This window comes from Humulus lupulus, chromosome 3, assembly GCF_963169125.1.
Source record: "Humulus lupulus chromosome 3, drHumLupu1.1, whole genome shotgun sequence".
NCBI lineage: Eukaryota > Viridiplantae > Streptophyta > Magnoliopsida > Rosales > Cannabaceae > Humulus > Humulus lupulus.
Window position 1 is genome coordinate 74,718,411 of NC_084795.1, and position 20,497 is coordinate 74,738,907.

A 20,497-nucleotide genomic window follows, 5' to 3' on the forward strand; every position below is an offset into this window, starting at 1 on the left:
CAAACTCACCACAAGGTGATATCAAAATGGATCGATCCAACGTCCTAGTTAAAATGGCATGCATCAAGTATATTTCCTTCACACTAGATATTTTGAGTTTATTGAAGCAATCAAATTTGTAGGGTGACCCTCCAGGGATGACACAAACAACATAAATGTTCTCTTCATGCTTCGATTCCTGAAAAAATTCATTCAAAATGTTTCAGATGCTTCTGAAAGATGGGATAAGTTTGAACAATGCGAAGCATACAACCCTACTTTCTAGAAAGCAGAGCCCAAATAAAAGAATTCCCACAAGTTTTTATTTATTTTAATAAAAATAGGATAAAAATACTTTTAAAAAAAATCAACAACAATAATTAACATATGAAGCGAAATAGGCTGCCTTAAAAGAGAGATCCATACTTGACTGCTCAAAATAGGATGAAAGAAGAACTTCGAAAGATCATCAGAAAATCAACAAAAAAATGCAATACTTTATGTGTTGTCATTTCAGTTTAAGCACAGGGGCACTATCACGGTTGATACTATCAAATGATTCATTTTGGTGTTATGTGCTGTCATTTCAGTATAATCAGTTAGTAATGCCACTGATTCAGAGACTGCAGTATAGTCTAAGGAAAAGTATAATACATCAATACTTTTCAAATAAAGTAGTTGAAAATAATAAATAGCTTATGTAACATATAACCCACCTGTGGAGCCTTCCAAAGCAAGAGTATCAATACAGTGTCGGATAGAATCACATATGTTTGCCAAAGCCCAAGAAGCAGTTATTTGCACCTGAAACAACAAACGCACAGGAAAATATTACTCCATTATGAACAAATTAGAGAGCAGGGTTATTATAAAAACTGAAAGTAAAAGAGAAATAGCGATATTGAGGGGTCGCAGGTATTAATCTCCACTGCGTGAATCAATTTGTTCAGGATCTCTACACTATACCATTTAAGTTTCTAGTAATTCTTCTGTCTATATTTCGAGCTCAAAGAAACATGAAAGCATGAAAAAAATTTAAAATTACCTCTGGAAAACTTCAAGATAACATGAAATGACACCAATGGCTCGACAAGATGCTGATCTAACTGAAGGCACCTCATCTTGTTTGGCTACATTAATCTGCAAAGTCTCTTAGTTATAATGCATAAACTTGTCTGCAAATAATTAATTTCCAAGAGAAACAAGTAAAAAACACATAATCAATGCTTACCGCAGCAGAAAGAATGAAATCATGTTTCTCCTTCGCAAGAGAGAAGAATACAGAGGAAGTTATGCCCGCAAAACATGTTACTAATGCAGCTCTCACCTTGCAGAACACATAGAGGTGGTTCAGAAGTAACTACAGACACTTAAAAGTCCAAGCTAAATTAATAAATTGAAACTTCAGGTGGCTTATAATCAATCTTTAAAAATCCTACCTAAATTAATAAACCTAAACTTCTGTCAATTCTTGATCATTAATATTACAAGGGTTGTTAAACAGATTAACACTTTGCAGAGAAAGAAAAAAGAATGATAATGAATTGTCTTTTCTTAGTTACTTTATACTTAATGATATCAGGTCAATGTTAATCAACCATTGCAGAAGCATGTCGTAGAATTAATGGAAAATGCTTGAGCAGATACTACTCAGATCTTCTATTCGCTTCTATTTTATCTTTCATAAACTGTATAACTAGATCCAATTACAATGACAGATAGCCACTTTCTCAATTACAGCTAACTAACGAAAACACATACCCTAATACACACTCATGCCCTCACTTCACACGAGATAAATAACTACAATTCTAACAGGAAAATGTATTCAGAATTATATAATATCTATAGCAAAAAATAGCTAATTCTACCATTGAAAACCTGATACATCCACACAAGCATACAAATAGTAAATCCAAGATTCCAAATACAGAGTACTTCAAGCAATGCCTAGATTCTTGACAAGAGAATAATTTCTGACAACCATAAAGCATGGTATTTCCAAACTAACTAATAGGTTACCTAGAGAGCCTCTAAGCATACTGTGTGATTGTTTACTTTTTCCAAGTAATGAAACAAAGTAAGAAGAACACCTGGCTTCTTTTCAGCCTCAATAAAACCTGTAAGAAAGCCAATAATGAATTTATAATATTAAATGAAACAAGGAGTTTTGTGTAAAACTCTTGAGCATACTTCTGACAATATGAAATATCAACACTTGACCATCCTCATGGCATGGAATAATACTCACCTTCATTCATCTCTTTAAGATGCACTTCTTTAACTTGCATTGAGGATGGTGAGATAGTGAAAGCTGCTGTCAAACAACTAAAAGAAGCAGTCTGTTGAAAAGAAAAGTATCACTAAGGCGTGCAATGAAGTGAATAAAATTATGTAATTGTTATAATCAGAGAGGGAACCATACCAGTAGACCTGTCTGGTCATTTCTGAAAGGGAAACCAACTTCAATCCTTTTTTGTATGGATGTTATAATTGTTGGCAACAGTTCAACAGTCATTCTTGAATATCTGTAATACAAAATAGCAGCCCCAATAGCAGGGGCAACTAGTAAGCTAAGAATCCATAATTAACCTTCTTTTTATTTTCACTAATAAGAAGATATTTGTATTAATCAAGAAAGAGAATACACAACTACAGTACAGCTGTGCTCAACCTTAAATCCAATCTAAACAAAAATTTACCCAATGAAATAATTCTAAATGCACTACAAACTCCCCACCCTCTCTTCTATTCCTCTTACACTTAAGACTTGCCATTTGAAAAACTATTGAAGTTTCTGAAAGGGTTTTTTTCTAAAAAAATAAGTTTCTGAACGGGTCTAATTAAGGATAAGCTCCTTTAAGCCCGTCTGCTAAACCATACAAGACTGAAAAGGAACAAGAATAGAAGGAACTGGAGTCTAAATGAATTCAAAAATGTCATTTCAAGAATTAGAGCAGAATAATATAATATTTAGCCTACTTCGGAGTAACTGGTTTCATCTTTTGTCAACCTAAGCTTGTAGCATGTTTCATTATCTGTTGAAAAATCATAACCTCGAATTTCCAGACAGTGCATAAAATGACAAAAAGGGAAAAAAAGAAGAAGTGAAAATAGTCCTATTAGCTAGAAAGCTAAAACTACCAACTGATTTCTTTTGAATCTAACTAGCCCTCTAGCATCCAGGAGATAACAAATATACAATAAACTAATGGTTAGATACTTTTTTTTTTTTTTTAAATCTTAGCCTTTATTAATGATGTTGAAATAGTAAGGTTGTCACATAGAGAAATATAAATAAATTTCAATGAAATACGTACTTGAGCTTTGCCATTGTGTTCTCCACCAAAGCATTATTGAATAAAAAGCCAACAATAGAGCATTTCCAACCATTATTACAGCCACATAATATATTTAACTGTGGTCCTTGCAAGATGTTCGGCCATTTTCTGGCAAAGATCCAACTGAAACACATGCACACGTATGAGGAAAGAAAAGAGGACAAACATATTATTGTAACACAACTCTTAAAGAACACAAAGAAGGTTTTACAAGTCTTATTCTTTTCATCTACATAAATATAAAGTACATAACCAGCATATATCATATCATCATATCTATCCATATTACTTAGTTAAGAAAAGAAAAAACAACTTTCTTCAATTAAGGTGTCTGTCAATTTAGTATATATCATTGTTAACACTTGACCAGGAAGAAATTTGAGCCAAAGAACCTTTCTAATTTAATGCATTTAAGCTAAACAGAGTTTTCATGGTATAACTGCCCATCAACTAAAGGGAATAGATTTAATGCATCTCTAAACAAGACAGGTTCTATTATCTGAGCTTCTAAACATCATCATGGAAAATCAAAAGGTTTCAATTACATAATTCAAAAGAAGAATCTTTAAGATGCAAAAAGAGTAAAGATGGTGATAGAGGGTCATCAAGTTGCTTGCTAGTTCTAAATCAAAAACACTAATGCAAAATTAATCATAATGTCAATGTCCACCAACTCCAACCTTGCACTGACATAATCAAATCAAATCCAATGAACTCTTTGGCCTACGAAAATAAAGTAACTACAAAAGAAGAAGCTTTAAGAAGAAAAGAGAATAAATATGGTTATACAGGGTCATCAACTTATTCTTAGTGGGAAAAACTGGGCTTAAAATTTGCTAAAAAGAAACAATGCATGAATTAAATACCTGTCCATCTGTTAGCTGCTGAATGAGCAACTTCAATTGCACTTCCTACCGGTGTAATAACTACAATTAGTATGCATAACAAAGAAGCTATCTAGTATCAAGCAGTTAATCTCAATTAACAGTATCTAGAGTTTAGGCCTAAGAAGAAAGTCTGAACTCATTGCTTCAAAGGCAGCTGGATCATTGTCCGCATATTGTTCCATTTCTTCCTAAAAATAATAACAAAATGCAATTAGAAACTCAAAGCAAAGTTAGAATCCTTGGCTGCATTAAGGAATTCCAAATCATTTAACAACCTTCAGCTCAGTATGCTTTTGCTGAATGGATTTCAACTCATTTAAAGCCACCTCTCTTTCATCCTGGAAAATGCTAACATGTCAGACAAATAATAACCTAAGAGTTTATTTCTATAAACTAGCTCAAACCCTGGTAAGACATATAGGGTCTTTAAGGATGCTCACAGATGCCTCTCGCCCCTTCTTTAACGATTCACACTGCTCAGCAAGTTCTGCAAATCGCTTCTTACTGCTATGAAGATCGGATTCAAGTTTGCGAGTTACATTTCTCAGCTGCCCAATGTTTCAATATCAGTACAAGATAAAGTATTACATGATTTATAAGGGCACCAAATTTACCTGATTTCCAGCACAGTTAGGAAGACTCCAAAAATACACCTGGAATTTTAAAAAAACTAACAATTAGAAAAAACTCCCAATATAAACAAGTTGTAAAACGAAAGAAATTATTTATGGGAATGCCTGAACCAGTCATTCTCATTTCACAAATTTCACAAATTGGCGACAAAAAGGAATTTTCTGCTCAGTAGTAAAATACTGAGTCCTACTCGAGCCATATGAGAAATAGATCAAAAAGGGGATTTCATCAAATTTATAAAGCTTCTCAAGGAAGCTTCGATGTTCTTCAAGAACTCAGAAACCCAAGAACTAAAATTGGGATTTTGAGTCATTTTTTCACAACATTTCAACAAATCAGAGGTGAAATTGGTTAACCCAAAGCCTAGGCTATATCAAATCAACATAGAAATGCTGGTTCTACCTATATCAAATCAGAATGAAGAAGAGAGAGAAGAAAGGGAGCTAGAGAGAGAGCAAGGGAAAAGCATTTGGAGATGGTGACGAGAACATTACCTAATTTCAATGTTCAAAGACAGTGGACGGATCCATCCATCAGCCTTTCTATCTCCACAGCGCTGACCTGCACTTTCCACCTAGTTCACCGACCTCACGAGTCTGATTTGGCCAAAGCCTCCAGGGAAGATCGTGCCTCCTATATCGCCTTCGAATGTGGTGTAGCCCTTCTCAGGATTTGTCTTTCGTGAAGGGGAGTGAGAGACTGAGAGAGATAGGTCCAGGAAATGAGACAAGGGAAATGGGTATACCAGGAAGAGAAATAGAGAAGAAAATGAGACACGGGAGAGTATACCAGGAAGAGAAAGAGAGAAGAAAATGAGGGAAATGGGTATACGGGAAATGGGTACACGGGAGTCTACTGTAGAAAAAACTTAGTGATTTGGCACTATTTTATTTCCCCTTGCCGCCTAAAACTTTCCTAATATGCAATAACTCTTTTTAAATAGTATTATAATGATGTGTTATGGTAATGGGTGTTTGGTGTAGTGATATATGATTTGATAATTTATTTGCCCAAAGGTAATAAATTCTTAATTTATATATATTTTTTCTATTTAACTTCATGGCAATAGGTCATATGTGTGTTATATTCTCACCCCAAAGGGGAGTTTGTGATGACCATCTTGACTTTATTTATATATTTTCTTGATATGCTAATCGTTTAATCAAGTTTTGTCATTTTTTCCTTTATTTGATAGTTTCTTTTTCTGTGAATAACAACAATGCTTCAATTCAAATTCTGACTGGGTCCAACTACAAAAAGTAGGAAACGATGTTGGAGTTGAAGTTTGTTATATTGGCACCTTTATTCTTGAATTACAGACAAATTTTAAGCTTGTTTTGAACAATAATTTTTATGTTCCTACTTTTAAGAGAAATTTAGCTTCGTTTCCGCTTTGGATAAACAAGGATATTCGTTTTTTTTTTTTTTTTGCCAATTCGAAAGTTGACATTATGTTTGACTCCAAAGTTATTAGAAATTGTTTTTATTCTGATGGTCTCTAGATATTATCTTTGGCCCCTTTAGTTTCCTCTTTTAATGTTGAGAATAATGTGGCTAAGAGATCTCTTATCAAAGAACATTCTTTACTCTTGTGGCACAAACGGTTAGGTCATATTTCCAAAGAACGAGTTGATAGATTGATTAAAGTTGATATTCTTCCTTCTCTCGATGCTTCTGATTTGGACAATTGTGTTGATTGTGCTCGAGGGAAGTTAATTAAAACTCGTAAGAAAAGGCCACTCACAGTCAAATTCTATTAGATATTATACACACCGATATCAGTGGGCCTTATTCTACTACTCTTTGTAGGAAGAAATATTTTATCACTTTTATTGATGACTTTTCTCAATATGGTTTTGCTTATTTAATTAAAGAAAAATCGAATGCTCTTGATAAATTCAAAGTATTTCAGAATGAGGTTAAGAAACAATTAGGAAAAGTTATCAAGATTGTGCGTTTGGATCGTGGAGGTGAGTATTATGGCAAGTACACTGAGACTGGACAACATATGGGGCCTTTTGCTATGTACTTAGTGGTATAATTGCAGACTAAACTATGCCTGGTACTCCTGAACAAAATGGAGTTGCTGAAAGACAAAATCGTACTCTTATGGATATGACCAGAAGTATGATGAGTAGATCTAATATGCCAGAGTTCTTATGGGGTGAAGCTATTTTGACTGCTACTTACATCCTGAATTGAGTTCCAAGTAAATTTGTACCCAAAACTCCTTTTGATTTATGGACTGGTAGAAAACCTAGTTTGAACCATTTTCATGTATGCTGCTGTCCAGCTGAAGTGAAGATTTATGATCCTAACTTGAAAAAGTTAGACTCTAGAACAATTCGTTGTTTTTTCATTGGTTATCCACCTCATTCCAAAGGTTATAGATTTTATTGTCCTACTCGCGGTACTAAAATTGTTGAATCTCAAACTACCAAATTTCTGGAATTTGATATTGCTGAGAAAGTTTCTACTCCATCTCTTGAAACAGGGGAGTCATCTGGTAGAATTTTCATTCCTTTATCTCTTTCAAGAGATGATATAATACAGACAGATGATACTCATGATGATCATATTCCTACTCCATGAGGCTCCTGTCTTTGAAGAAGTTCCAGCTACTGAAGACGTCATTCAAGATGGCGTTCAACAACAAGCAGCAATTCCAGAAATTATTCCTCTAAGAAGATCTCAGAGGGCAAAAAGGTCAGTAATTTCTAATAATTTTTTTGTTTATCTTGGAGAATGAGAATATGATATTGGTCATGTTGTTGATCCTGTGACTTATAGTGAAGCTCTTAAAAGTGAACAATCTTATAAATGGATTGAAGCCATGAAAGATGAAATTGAATCCATGAAGAACAATGATGTGTGGGAATTGGTTGAGTTGCCTGTTGGTTTTAAACCAATAGGATGTAAATGGATTTTCAAAACTAAAAAGGATAATAAGGGTAAAATTGAAAGATACAAAGCACGTCTAGTAGCAAAGGGCTTTACTCAAAGAGAATGTATTGACTACACTGAAACCTTCTCACCTGTTTCTACAAAAGATTCGTTCAGGATTATTATCGCCTTAGTTGCACATTTTGATTTAGAGTTGCATCAAATGGATGTAAAGATAGCCTTTCTGAATGGGGAATTGGATGAGCAGGTCTATATGTCTCAGCCTGAAGGTTTTAAGGAAAGTGGAAGGGAGAACTTGGTCTGCAAATTGAAAAGGTCTATTTACGGTCTCAAACAAGCATCTCGTCAATGGTACTTGAAGTTTGATAAAGTTGTGACATCGTTTGGTTTCATAGAGAACAAGTTTGATCAATACATTTATATGAAGTTCAGTGGGAGTCGTTATATTTTTCTTGTTCTTTATGTGGACGACATTTTACTAGCGAGTAGTGATTTGAGACTACTAAATGAGACCAAACTTTTTCTGTCTACAAATTTTGATATGAAGGATCTTGGAGAAGCATCCTTGGTTTTGGGAATTGAGATTCATCATGACAGAAAACGAAAAGTTCTTGGTTTATCTCAAGAATCTTATATCCATTGTGTGCTAAAAAGGTTTAACATGGATCTATGTAAACCTTGTTCTATCCTTATTCTGAAAGGGGACAAATTTAGTAAGCAACAATGTCCTAAGAACAACTTAGAGAGAGAAGGAATGTCAAACGTGTAATGAACGCCCTAGACTAATACTTACAAAACATTCGCATAACTTAGTTTATAAAAGAATACCACTCATTATCAAAGTCTCAGTGGGGACTTGCTTAAAACCATGCAAGTTGGCGTCATTAGTTTTAAAAGAAAACATAAATTTTTATGCAAAGTTTAAAAGAAACAAAATTAAATAACTGAGTCCCACTAATAATTTAGGAAAGTCTCTTAAAACAAAACATAATTTAAATGGCGTTCTACGATGATCATTTTTCCGTCCATAGGATTACCCCACGCCATACACCCCATGATGATAGAACTCCTCACGTCACCACGCGTGCCATAAAGAAATCCTATTTACTACCTGGAAGGAAAGTAAGGGGGTGAGCTAAAAGCCCAGTAAGGAAGTACAAACAATAAGCAAGTAAGAATACAACAATACAAACACAAACGTTCATCTAAAAAATCATGGCATATCATAACATAATCGTAACATATCATCATTGCATATCATAACATAATCGTAACATATCATCATATCACAATCATACAGCATACATGATGAGCATGGCTCGCTAGTTGTCCATGTCACCCTATGAGGTAAACAGGAGTCTCTGGTCCTTGAATAACCTCGGCGCGTCCGCCCTAGGAGTTACGTCTTTAGCTATTGTAACTCGTTCGATGTATCTAACATCGTAACTTGTTTCATGTATCTAACATCCATACACATATCATATTCAACATATCATCACATTATGGCATTCATAATTCATAACAATTCATTCTTACAACAGTCTTACCATTCATAGCATAAAATCATAGAATCTATCTAACTTCCTTACCTCAGGTCCAAGCTAAGAAATTTTCACAATCTTTCAACGAGCCTATATCATAATCAAAACAACATTTTTTAGGTTCATAAAAATTACTATATTGCCCTTCCATACAACTCATGTGTGCATGGGCCATACACACATAATAACAATTACACATAACACTCAATTATTCTTAACTACACATAAAGCCATAAAAGAATAATGCTCATTTTACCTATTTTACATGCATGATCTTTTTATAAAAACCACATAGTTGAATAATAAACATAATTTTGGACGTAAAAGTGGAGTTGCATGTAACATGCATACGTGGGAACATTACGTAATTGTAACGTTTTTTTTTAAAAATGATAATTCTACATTGTTTAAAATAATAGACATATAACATGCTTTATTTTTTAAAAAATTTCTAAGTTGATTAAATTTCTCAAAACATTATTTTATTTTATAAAATAATTTGATTTAGCTTAAAAACGAGTTATGTGACAATTTCATTTATTAATCTCAAATTACAAAGAATTAACCAAAAAGCTTGGAATTAATTAAAATACCTATTTTTAATATGTTTCTAAACAAATTTTAACATTGGTTAATTGTGTTATATAAATGGTGTGAGAAAAATATATTTTTAAGTGTGGAAAATAAATTTTTATTTAAATTATTTAAGACTTAGTTTTATGTAACATAAATCCATATGTGACAATTAAATAACAATTTTTAACCTTTTTAAACCAAACTTTCAGCCACTATTTATTTTCTTCAAAAATCACAAATAAATAGAATCTAAATATTTCATCAATCAAAATAAAGGAAAATCATAACTTATCAAAATATGCATTCATACCATTTTAAAATACCATTTTTCAATATTACCATAACTTAGGATAATAATTTGTTCCAAAAACTCATCAAATTTATTTTAGTGGAACACACTTCACATTTTCTCACAAAAATTCCAGCAACTATTTTTACCTTTAAAAATCACCATATTCAATTTAAAACCTCATATTTTTCTAAAAATACAATAAAAATTCTGTAGGTATTTATTTGAGTAAAATATCATTTTAATGGGACTTAAAATACCCTTTTTAATTTCATAAAATTAACATAACATCAAGGACATTACTTATTCATGCAAATCATTTTTTTTATCAAACTTTTACTCAATTATTTACAAAAATCAGCAAGCATAATTTCTCATGAAATTCATCTTTTATCCCAAAAATTTCACATAAAATCATACATGTCCAAAATCTCATCATGCTCTTATTATTTACATAATTCTAAAAATATTACTAACATATTCACATGAAATCTTATAAAACCCATTTTTATATTCCATTGAATCTACACATGAAATCCAACAACAATAACAATGGCAAATAACATACATAAATTCATAAACACCATATTTCATATACATGCCTTTATAATAACCCTAACATATTTCTATCATTCCTCCTTTTATGCATATCAAGATTCATTAGTACAAAAATCACATACATCTTATCATATTTCTAAAATCATCATTTGTCATTTTACATAAATCAAAGATTAAAAAAAAATAACCATAGCAATATAAACATAAAATATAATCCTCATTATAAACCCTCACTACAAGAAAAAACAGTATTCATAACACTTAAAAACTGCTAACCGGGAGTATTGATAACGCTTCTGAAAATGCTAACATAGCCCCTGTTATTAAAAGTCCTGTCTTTTCTATAACAGTATTTGAATGTTATGTTCAATGTTATCTTAAACTATTCAATAACACATTTTTAGTTGCTATAATATTCAAATAATAACATTTAGTTAGAGTATTTGGTTATAAATTTGACATTTAATCTTATACTTTTTGCATAACACTTTTCAACTGTTACATTTGATTATTTTGATAGCATTTTTAGTTTGTTATATTATATAAATCATAACGATTTGTTACGCTTATAGTAATAAAATTTTGTTACTTTAGTATGAATAATATATTTTAAATTTTATTTTGATAAGTATACTTATAAGTTTTTTTTTTAATTAAAAGATTTTCATTATTGTATTTTGATAAAAAAAAATCAAAATTAATTATAAAATGTAATTCTTAATAGATTGATAAACTATAAGTATTACATTGAACAATAACTAATTCAAACAATGAATGTGTCTACTTCATGAGATCTTAATTCTAACTTAAGTTTGAAAGCATAACATAATAAAGTTTTATAATCTTGAATATTTTTTACTTCAAAAATGAAAAACAGAAACATTACAAGATACACAAAAGTAAACCATGCATGAAACTTGCTCCATTCTTCAATTCATCATCCTTTGTGCACTTGTATTTGTTGTGAGCATAAATAGCTATCACTCCCCCAAGCTAAAGATCACTGAAATTTGAGGAACCTGCTGAAAAGTTTGATCAGAAATGAAAAGGACACTATAAGCCCCTAATGGAAACTGAGAAAAATTCCCAAGCTAAAGATCAAACGAACAATAGAACTTGTAATAACACGCTCAACCATACACAAAGTTAACAACGAAATGAAACACATGGAAGCAAGACAAGCACTCCATGGATCCAAAAGTAGGGAAATACTCCATTTAAGCAGTAGAAACCATACAATGTGAAAAATACTCCTCTACCTAGATATTTACAATCTTGAAACACAAACAAACTCACACTCCCCCAAACAACCTGTAATATAGTTGCCATAAAGTTTAAATAGCTATTAGTAATCTTCCCTATCTCATAAATACTCAACACAGTCCAAAGGAACTAAATCGCATCAACTAAACCAAACATACCAAATTCTTAATTAGAAACTTAGATCAAATACATTGATTTTGGCCAAATCCAGCAAACACTTTATAAATATATATATATTGATATAGTAATGATACATTGATTATGTGATACTAAATTGAAATCTCCATAAAAAATACCTCACAGGGATGTTCTTGCATGGGTTCTTCCTTCCAGCAGAGGAGATACCGATGTGACTTGTGTGAGGAAGACAGAGCACCATGACTCGCACCGCTGTGACTCGTACCAACATGCTCCAACATGAGCACTGCAAGCCAGTATTCTTGAAATTACTGCATTCAAAAATGGATGTAAATGGCAAACTAATCATATCAAGTTTGAAGAGGTCCATGTCATATTCAGTGCCACCAAAGCCATGATCTTTAACATCACATTTCAACTACTCATTTCTCAAGAAAAAAACAGCTAGTAGTTCTAACAGTTGTAATATAAATTCAGAAACTTGAGAAGTAAAACTCCTTATACAAATATTTCAATCAGATGTTTCCATAGAAATCCTGATGGACGCATATACAAGAGTAGCAAGATGGACGCCTGATTAAATTAAACATCATTGTTATAAAGAGGGGAAGAAAAGAAAAAGAGAATTGCATTCCAACAATAAAGAAAACAAATTTAACAAAACTACAATCCTTAATGCATATAGAACTAGAACATACTTGATTTCTAGTAATTACAGCCACTTCATAATCACATACATCATATACGATACAATTAGACTACATAGTCAAGAAAGTTTGAATTCAAGCCATTAAAAGTGCATTATATTCTTGATCAGATGATTTCATGGTAAAGAGAAATCTTGGGCATCACAAACTCATAACGAAATTGCAGAGAAGTAAATTAAATTTTCTTATACAGAAAGCTGCAAACTCTATGCGACATTGTGTCACCCAACCAGTCTACCCTATTAAATGGGAATAGGAGAGAAAACTACAAATACATATCATAAAATTATATATCTTAGTCTTTATGAAAGCAGGCATTTTTATTGAAATAGCATAGTTTCAACAAACATCACAGTTACAAGAAGAAAACCAATAACAGACCTAGAAGGGAAAAAAAAAACTCACCATTCTACTGGATAATCAATTCGAGCAATTTTTGAGATGAGCATAGCCAACATGAGAGTTGTCTGTATCAGACATATAAAGAGCATAGTAAAAGTGGATTCTTTCACTAAAATAATGTCACCTCTAAAATAAATATATAAAAGAAAATCTCATATGAAGAGTTAGGACTAGGGCTAGGATGATGAATCTTGAACGATATATGATGAGATAGATATATTTATATACATATATTTAGAGAGAGAGAAAGAGACCATGTTCCATTTGTAAAAAAAAAAAAGTAAGGGCAACAAACACCTAATAGTTTTCTTTTCTTAAATGGGATACCAGTTTTTGCCTCAGATGTACTTTCTCTTCGTTGCTGATTCCCCTGAAAGCAATATGTTCACATTAGATGCCATGTGATAAAAATAAATTATTTACCTTGATGAAAACATATCCTGCCCACCCACATGAAAAAACACAGATACTACAATGCTTTTTTTTGATCAAGAAGAAAGGATGAACTTCATTAATCAAACAAGCAAAGATACACACTAAACCAACTCAAACAACCAACGGCTAACAGCAAGCCTCAAAAAACAACTCACAGCAAGCTAAAAGAAAAACCAATACAGGGAAAAACAGAGCAGAACACTAAACAATTACATAGTGAACTGAGCTAGTAAACGATTATCCTGGGCAGAAAGTTTCTTTTTGCTAATACTGATAAGCCTATGATGCAATAAAAGTTTAATTTCAGCAGCTAAACTAGAAGCAGACCGAGAGCAATGATAAAAAACACAGCCATTTCAATTCCTCCAAATGCAGTACACTACATCAGCTAACAACATAATATATATATGTGACAGTAATCCATTGTTTCTGCTAGAAATCCAATCTCTCCATTTGTTCTTTGCCTGTTCATTGCTTTTACTAAATCGCATACTCGCATAAACGGGTTGCCTTATATATGAAAATTAAAGTACTTTTCCACAGAATGGATAAGGGAAGCTTTGGGACAACCTTACAGTGAGGACACAGAAAGGTGAAGACAGCCGTACTGTTGAAATTAGCTTACTCTAATTTTTGAAGAGCATAAAAAGCATAAAAAATGTAGAGCATAAAAACATAAAACAAAACTAGTTGCAGAGCATAAAAAATACCACTAACAGGAGCCTGAAACAGAGATCAAAATGTAGCTGCAGGCAAGCTGTAAACAAAAGCAAACCCTACAAGCAAAAAAAATTAACAGAAAACAGATGGAAATACTGAATACACCATAACAGAAGGAAATACTCATCATTTAAATGTCGCAATCTAAAAAATAGGGGACCGCCATTGATTAAACTAGAAAAGTCTGTCGCTCCTATGAGGGAAAACAAAATCAGAAGACAAGAGAGAGAGATTTAGAAGAGATACGTACCATCGAGCCTACACCTCACCTTTCCAAGCCCTGCCACCATCAAACCTCACAACCACTGGTGCACCTGCAAAACAGAAAGAAATAAGCATAGCTAAGTGTCTAAGTCATTTGTAATTTATATTATGCACCCAAAAGCAAGCAATTTCTTCCACATCAATAAATTTATTGTCAAAAGCATTCTATAAATGACTAATAAATGATAGTATTCTTCATGAAACTAGAAAAGACTCAGATCATAACATTACATTATAATCAGAAAGATGCTACTTTAGAAGACCATGAGAATCAATGGCTAGTTAATTACTTTTGAATTCAATTAAAAATGCATTCAAGCACAATAAAAGTTAAAGAAACCAACACTACTCAAGGCCACCAATTATAAAACTTTCAGTAAGGTTGATGTAAGATCTGGCTGATCAAATTCAATATAATTGAATATGTATGCAAACCGCACCAAATGAATCCCTCCCTACATATATTTACACACTGAAAGAATACGTGTGAGGTTTACTAACTAAAACAACTAAAATCCTAAGATACATGTCAAATCCAATGCTATAAACAAACTCTTATTTCTTTACAATCTCTAATAATAACAGAAGTATAACCTGATGAACTGTTAAGCAGCATTCTTTACAAGCTCAAGCCATCATAATGTGGTAGCATGACAGCCAATACGTGTATATTTAGATCAGTTTCATCTGCCTCACAGACCATCTTGTAAAATTCTGTCAAAAACAGAGAAAAATTTGACATAAAAATATAGCAAAACATAGATGAACCCTAACAGAACATAACTAATAACATAAATACACACAAATAGATTATAAATACATTTTTGATTGTTCAAGAGAATCAATTATATTTGTTCACCAATTTACATAATAAAATTGATAATAAAAAAATGTCAAAAGAACAGAGAAAACAACATCAATACTATTATCTCTCACATAATTAAGACTGAAAACAAAACCATTAATAGCTAATTTATTTTAAGAATTAACTACAAGCACCAAACGAAACCAAAACTGTAATAGCTCCAAATACATTAGTATTACAAATAGGAAAAAGATTATTCAAAGTTCACAAAATGGAAAATTCCTAACAAAAGAGGGGAAACTAAAATAAATAAATAAACTTATCTTTTATCAGAGGGTAATCAAATACAAAATAAAAGGCTATGAAACTAACCAAAGCTACATTATCGAAAGCTATGAAACTATCAGCTTTCATAAACCCAATACAAAATATATTTTACATCATCAAGTTGTAATCTTTGCTTGATCAATCCCAAACAAACAATAATTCCATAAAAGGGAGAAACAGAGAACTAACATAGATATTAAAAATGATAGGTTCATATACAATTGCTTTACCACCATGGACTGTCTTGACTCTTGAGACCAATTTTATCCCCATCTAAGCCTTTCAATGAATACTAATAATAGCCAAGTAGAAAAGAAAATGTAGAGAACACCTCTTTGATTATACAAGCCAACAATCAAATTCAACAAGAGTGGGATGGAGTGAAGAAAAGAGAAGCCTTTAGATGGTTTAGCAGCAAAAACTCATCAAAACAAATGTAGATTACTTTATTTATTATCACCTATTAGAACAGTTCATGTATATGCAGAGCTAAGAAAATACATTATATATTATCTTAATCAATAAAGAAAATCAGTAGAACAAGAAACCTTATGACTACAATTAAAACGTAACTGAACATGTTATATTTAGAAATATAACAATTCAATGCAGCAATTATATACAATCACTATTGTAAACATCAATCATAACTCAGACAACTACAGCTTAAGTCTTCAACCTTAAAAGGAATAATCTCAAGACATTGCATCAACTTATAAAAAACTTACACTAACATTACTTGTACACGTATATTCCATAAAAAAAATAAAAGAAAAGGCACATGGGACAAGAATAAACCACCACCCAAAAAAATGAAAAGGTAACAAATGCAACGATCAAATTTAACAATCACAGTAACATTACTAAAGATAATGAGAGCTATATATATGCATGTATACAAATATATACCATTCTAAGTTCGTCCCAAAGCTTGTAGAAGTTGGCATTATGAGGGCCATGAACATTGTAGCAAAGCTCATGAAACGTGGTATCAAGAGTTTGATCAAAAGGGAAGAAATCCCAGTCTCTATTCGACCTTCTAAGCCTTATCTTTTCTTGAAGACCTCCTCCTACATTCAGACCCAGAAGAGACAGATTTTTTGGGTTGTTGTTCATACTTGTATATAAAATACAGTAAAAGCAAATTGGTATAACAAAAATGCAACTTTTTACCAAAATAAGCTCCAAAAAAACTTACTAGAGAAAAAGACAACAATATACTAGACCTCAAAAAGAAGCTTGACACGCCATTTGTGGTTACACATAATGGGTTGGATTTGTTTGGCCACATTTTCAAGAATCTTCCAATCTTTTTCCACCCCTGACTTCTTCAAGGCTTTAATTTCGCAAACCTTGTGAAGATCACATTCATCTCTCTGAATACCAAAAAAAAATAAAAATAAAAAATCCACCCATAAACCAAAATTAAAAGCATCAAGAAAAGATGGAAATCAAATCAAAAAAATATTTTAATCCTAAATCAAAGATCAGTACAGTAAAGAGTTTATACTGTTCTTATTTCAGAGATCAGTACAGTAAGTTTTAATCAGGCATCAAAACTTTGTTGCACAAATAGAAAGAATCAATTTTTATGTCTTAAAAAGAAGGGTCAATATCACAAATTCTCTTTGACAATGTAAGTTTCATTGAACAGGTTGACTCAAGGTTTCACGTATATTACTTCAAGAGTCAATCAAATTCCAGTTAATTACTTGGTATCACTCAAGATTTCACAGGTTGGCTAAAACGTAAGGAGGTCACCAACTATATCATTAATCCACATAAATAATGGAAAATCCATATAAAAATTATTTTAATAAATAAAATAATAATAATAAATTAAAAGAAAGAAAAGGAAAGAAGAAACTGGCACAGTTGGTGTCTTTATTTCTACTTCTTTGAAAGTAAGCAAAGACAGAAATAACTTCAATGAAGAGACAAGGCTATAAGATTGAAGCCATAGGGATCAACTACAAGATTCAAACAGAAAACACATTAGAGAAATCAAGTTCTTGGTCTAGAACCATAATAGTCACCTAAAGTAATTGAAAATTCGCTCAATAAAGGAGGCAGGCAAGTGTCAAAAGGGTTGAGCTATTAAGATAAAAAGAATTGAAAATCTAAATCATGCCATACTTATGGTTACTTCAAGGACATTTCAATTATGTTCACACTACGATTGGGCATTCTTATGGTCTTTAGTAGAAATATCACCCAAAAAATTTCTTGTAGTAAATTAATAAAACAGTTTTAAGGCAAATGAATGAAACACCCAGAAACAAAGCAAGTTATAGAAAAAATTATGGACTGTCCAATACTCAAAAATATAACTTATATACATTTATGGATGGAATCTTATGAAATGGAAACAAACGATACAAACACTTAATAAACTACCTGCCAATTTAATTTTCAAGATGATTACAATAAACACCACAACTTTAAACCTCACTGCATCACTTTTGGCAAATAAAGATAGAGTAAACATATATGTACATATATATATAAATATTATAATATAGACCGAATTGGAGGAGAATACCCAGCAGAGGAAGTTGAAAAATAATATGATACACTATAAGACAGCTGCAGGGGCACACTCTAAAAGAACAAAATCACCATTATTTTTTGCTATAAACAAGCAAAACACAGCAGCAAATTTTTTTGGTAGAAATACAAAGAGGATAAAATAAGTTACCACCCGACTGTTTACACCATCAATAACTACCTTGTTTGCCATCACAACAAATGGAAACTTTCCAAGGCCGGATAGACTAGCCTAAAAATCATGAAAGATTACATTAAGAGGGAGAGAACTTGAAAACAAAAATTATTACCACAATCAGATTAAGAACAAAAAATCATCACAAGAATTCTGCTAACCTCACGAGTCCATCACGAGCCTGAACGTACAAGTAAAATTTAAAAATATACTATCGATTTGAGAACTCATACCTTCATTTTATGCTCCAATAAACCAATAAAAAAATGATGCTAACTGTAAATAATGATTCACAAACTTTGTTTCTTGCTTCGAACATAGTACAGTATATTCAATCCCTAATTTAAACAAAAATTCCCACAAATAATCACAATATTATAGTTATATATACACATGAGACAAAAAATTACAGAAATCAAAATTGATGGAGAAATATTGAGAGATGAATGGTGAGGTTTTGGAACGGGGGAGGGAGGCCAGAAAGATGACAATGGAATGAGTGACTAGGAGAGAAGAACAACACCCAGATTCAAACTTCATTAAACTCATACTCATATTCAAAAATCCACATATAATAACTAAAATGAAAGACAAAACATATACTATGAAGAAAACCTATAAGATTATTAAACACACAGTAATTAAAATACCCCATTCTAAGGCTTCGACTACCATGAACCAACCAACAACAACAAAAATAAGTCGAGAGGAAACATACCAGATCTCGCCTTCGTCGTGTGCTGAGGAGAAGAAGACCCACGCATCGTCAAACCCGTGACCTTGCCTTTGCCTCTGCCTCCGCCAGGCGCCGTCACCTATTCTTCCAAGAAAAAGAAGAATAACGGATAGGAGTGAGAGGAGGAGAGGGCAGCGGCTTAGGGCTCTCTCTCATTTACTGAAGAGTAGGAACCATTACCAGAGTGAGGTCAGGACAAGAAAGAGTACCTTTGATGTTTGCTAAGTCAAGCCGATGGGGTGGAGAGCGACTTCGTGATGTTGGAGTAGACCGATCTGACCGCCGGTGGAGGAGAACGACGCCTTGTGGTTTGAGCACTCTCTCGTGGAGGCTAGAGAGAATCGATGAAATGAATGGTGAGAATGAAGGGATTTAGGTGTTTAGAGAGAACCCATATTCAGAATGAGAGTGTTGTGTAAAATAATAAAAAAAAATGAAAAGTAAAGGCGTCATTACTAATTCACTTGGCGCTAAATTTCTCCCGAATATTTTTAGAGCTAAATCATTAATAACACTTTAAAAAATATGCTATATCTTAACGTAATATTTACTCAAAATTCTTGTAGTGCTATCAAATTCATTTTCTCAATCATACCCATGAGCCCTTTTTAAACAAAACATATTCTCTTAAAAAAAATACAAATCATAATCACCAATCCTACAATAATCAAACCATTTGCATCACCATCAACAACCTCAAAGATAAACCCATCAAAACCAATATATAGGCTAAGAAAGACCATTACCTCTCTTGATTGTAAAATCAAGAACACAATATGATCAACACCCAAACTTCACATGCCTTGTTCAAGCCTAGGGTTTTATTTGAAAACCACCATGAGGAGGAGAAAGAATCCAATCACACACAACAAATAATCAAAGTCAATATCATATAATCAAGAAAAAGAGATTAGACAAACAAAAATAGAAGAAAACATACTCTAGACTTGGTTCCTCTTCACCTTCTTCTTCTTCTTCTTCTTTTCTTTCTTCTTCTCCCTCTCTCTCTACACGCCACACTCTCTCTCTCTATCTCTCTCTCTAGGTCATGGAAGCCACACAAAATGCCCTCCTCTTCCTTTCCTTTCCCCTTTATTCAACTCTCTCAATAAAGCCTCACCAACACAAAATGGTAAGTTTCCTATTTCTATTTTATTTTCTCTTAATTTTCTTATTATTTTCTTTTATGATAATAGATATAAGGAATAAAGGGTGATCACATCCTATCCTAAAATAGATAGTTTCTTCCAATATTTAATTTTATTGCCTT

General features: G+C 32.4%; 1 protein-coding gene across 1 annotated transcript; it reads right to left on the bottom strand.

Annotated features, from left to right (window-relative positions):
• Positions 1–3,994: 3,994 nt before the first annotated feature.
• LOC133821615 (meiotic nuclear division protein 1 homolog) lies at positions 3,995–7,359 on the bottom strand. Its single transcript, XM_062253802.1, has 5 exons — positions 7,279–7,359; positions 4,822–4,860; positions 4,648–4,755; positions 4,483–4,545; positions 3,995–4,395 (listed from the first exon to the last, which is right to left on the bottom strand). The coding sequence occupies exons 1-5, from the start codon at positions 7,357–7,359 to the stop codon at positions 4,312–4,314; spliced, it is 375 nt and encodes a 124-aa protein (XP_062109786.1). The 3' UTR covers positions 3,995–4,311.
• Between the last annotated feature and the right edge of the window lie 13,138 nt (positions 7,360–20,497).

Bases quoted from the DNA above. Each gene is read 5' to 3' on its own strand.
- LOC133821615 (XM_062253802.1), bottom strand. From the start codon at position 7,359: ATGAAAATTCTACCAGATGACTCCCCTGTTTCAAGAGATGGAGTAGAA. The intron at 4,756-4,821 runs GTAAATTTGGTG...AACATTGGGCAG, and splicing joins CTAACTGTGCTGGAAATCAG to CTGAGAAATGTAACTCGCAA. The intron at 4,546-4,647 runs GTGAGCATCCTT...AGCATTTTCCAG, and splicing joins AGAAGGGGCGAGAGGCATCT to GATGAAAGAGAGGTGGCTTT.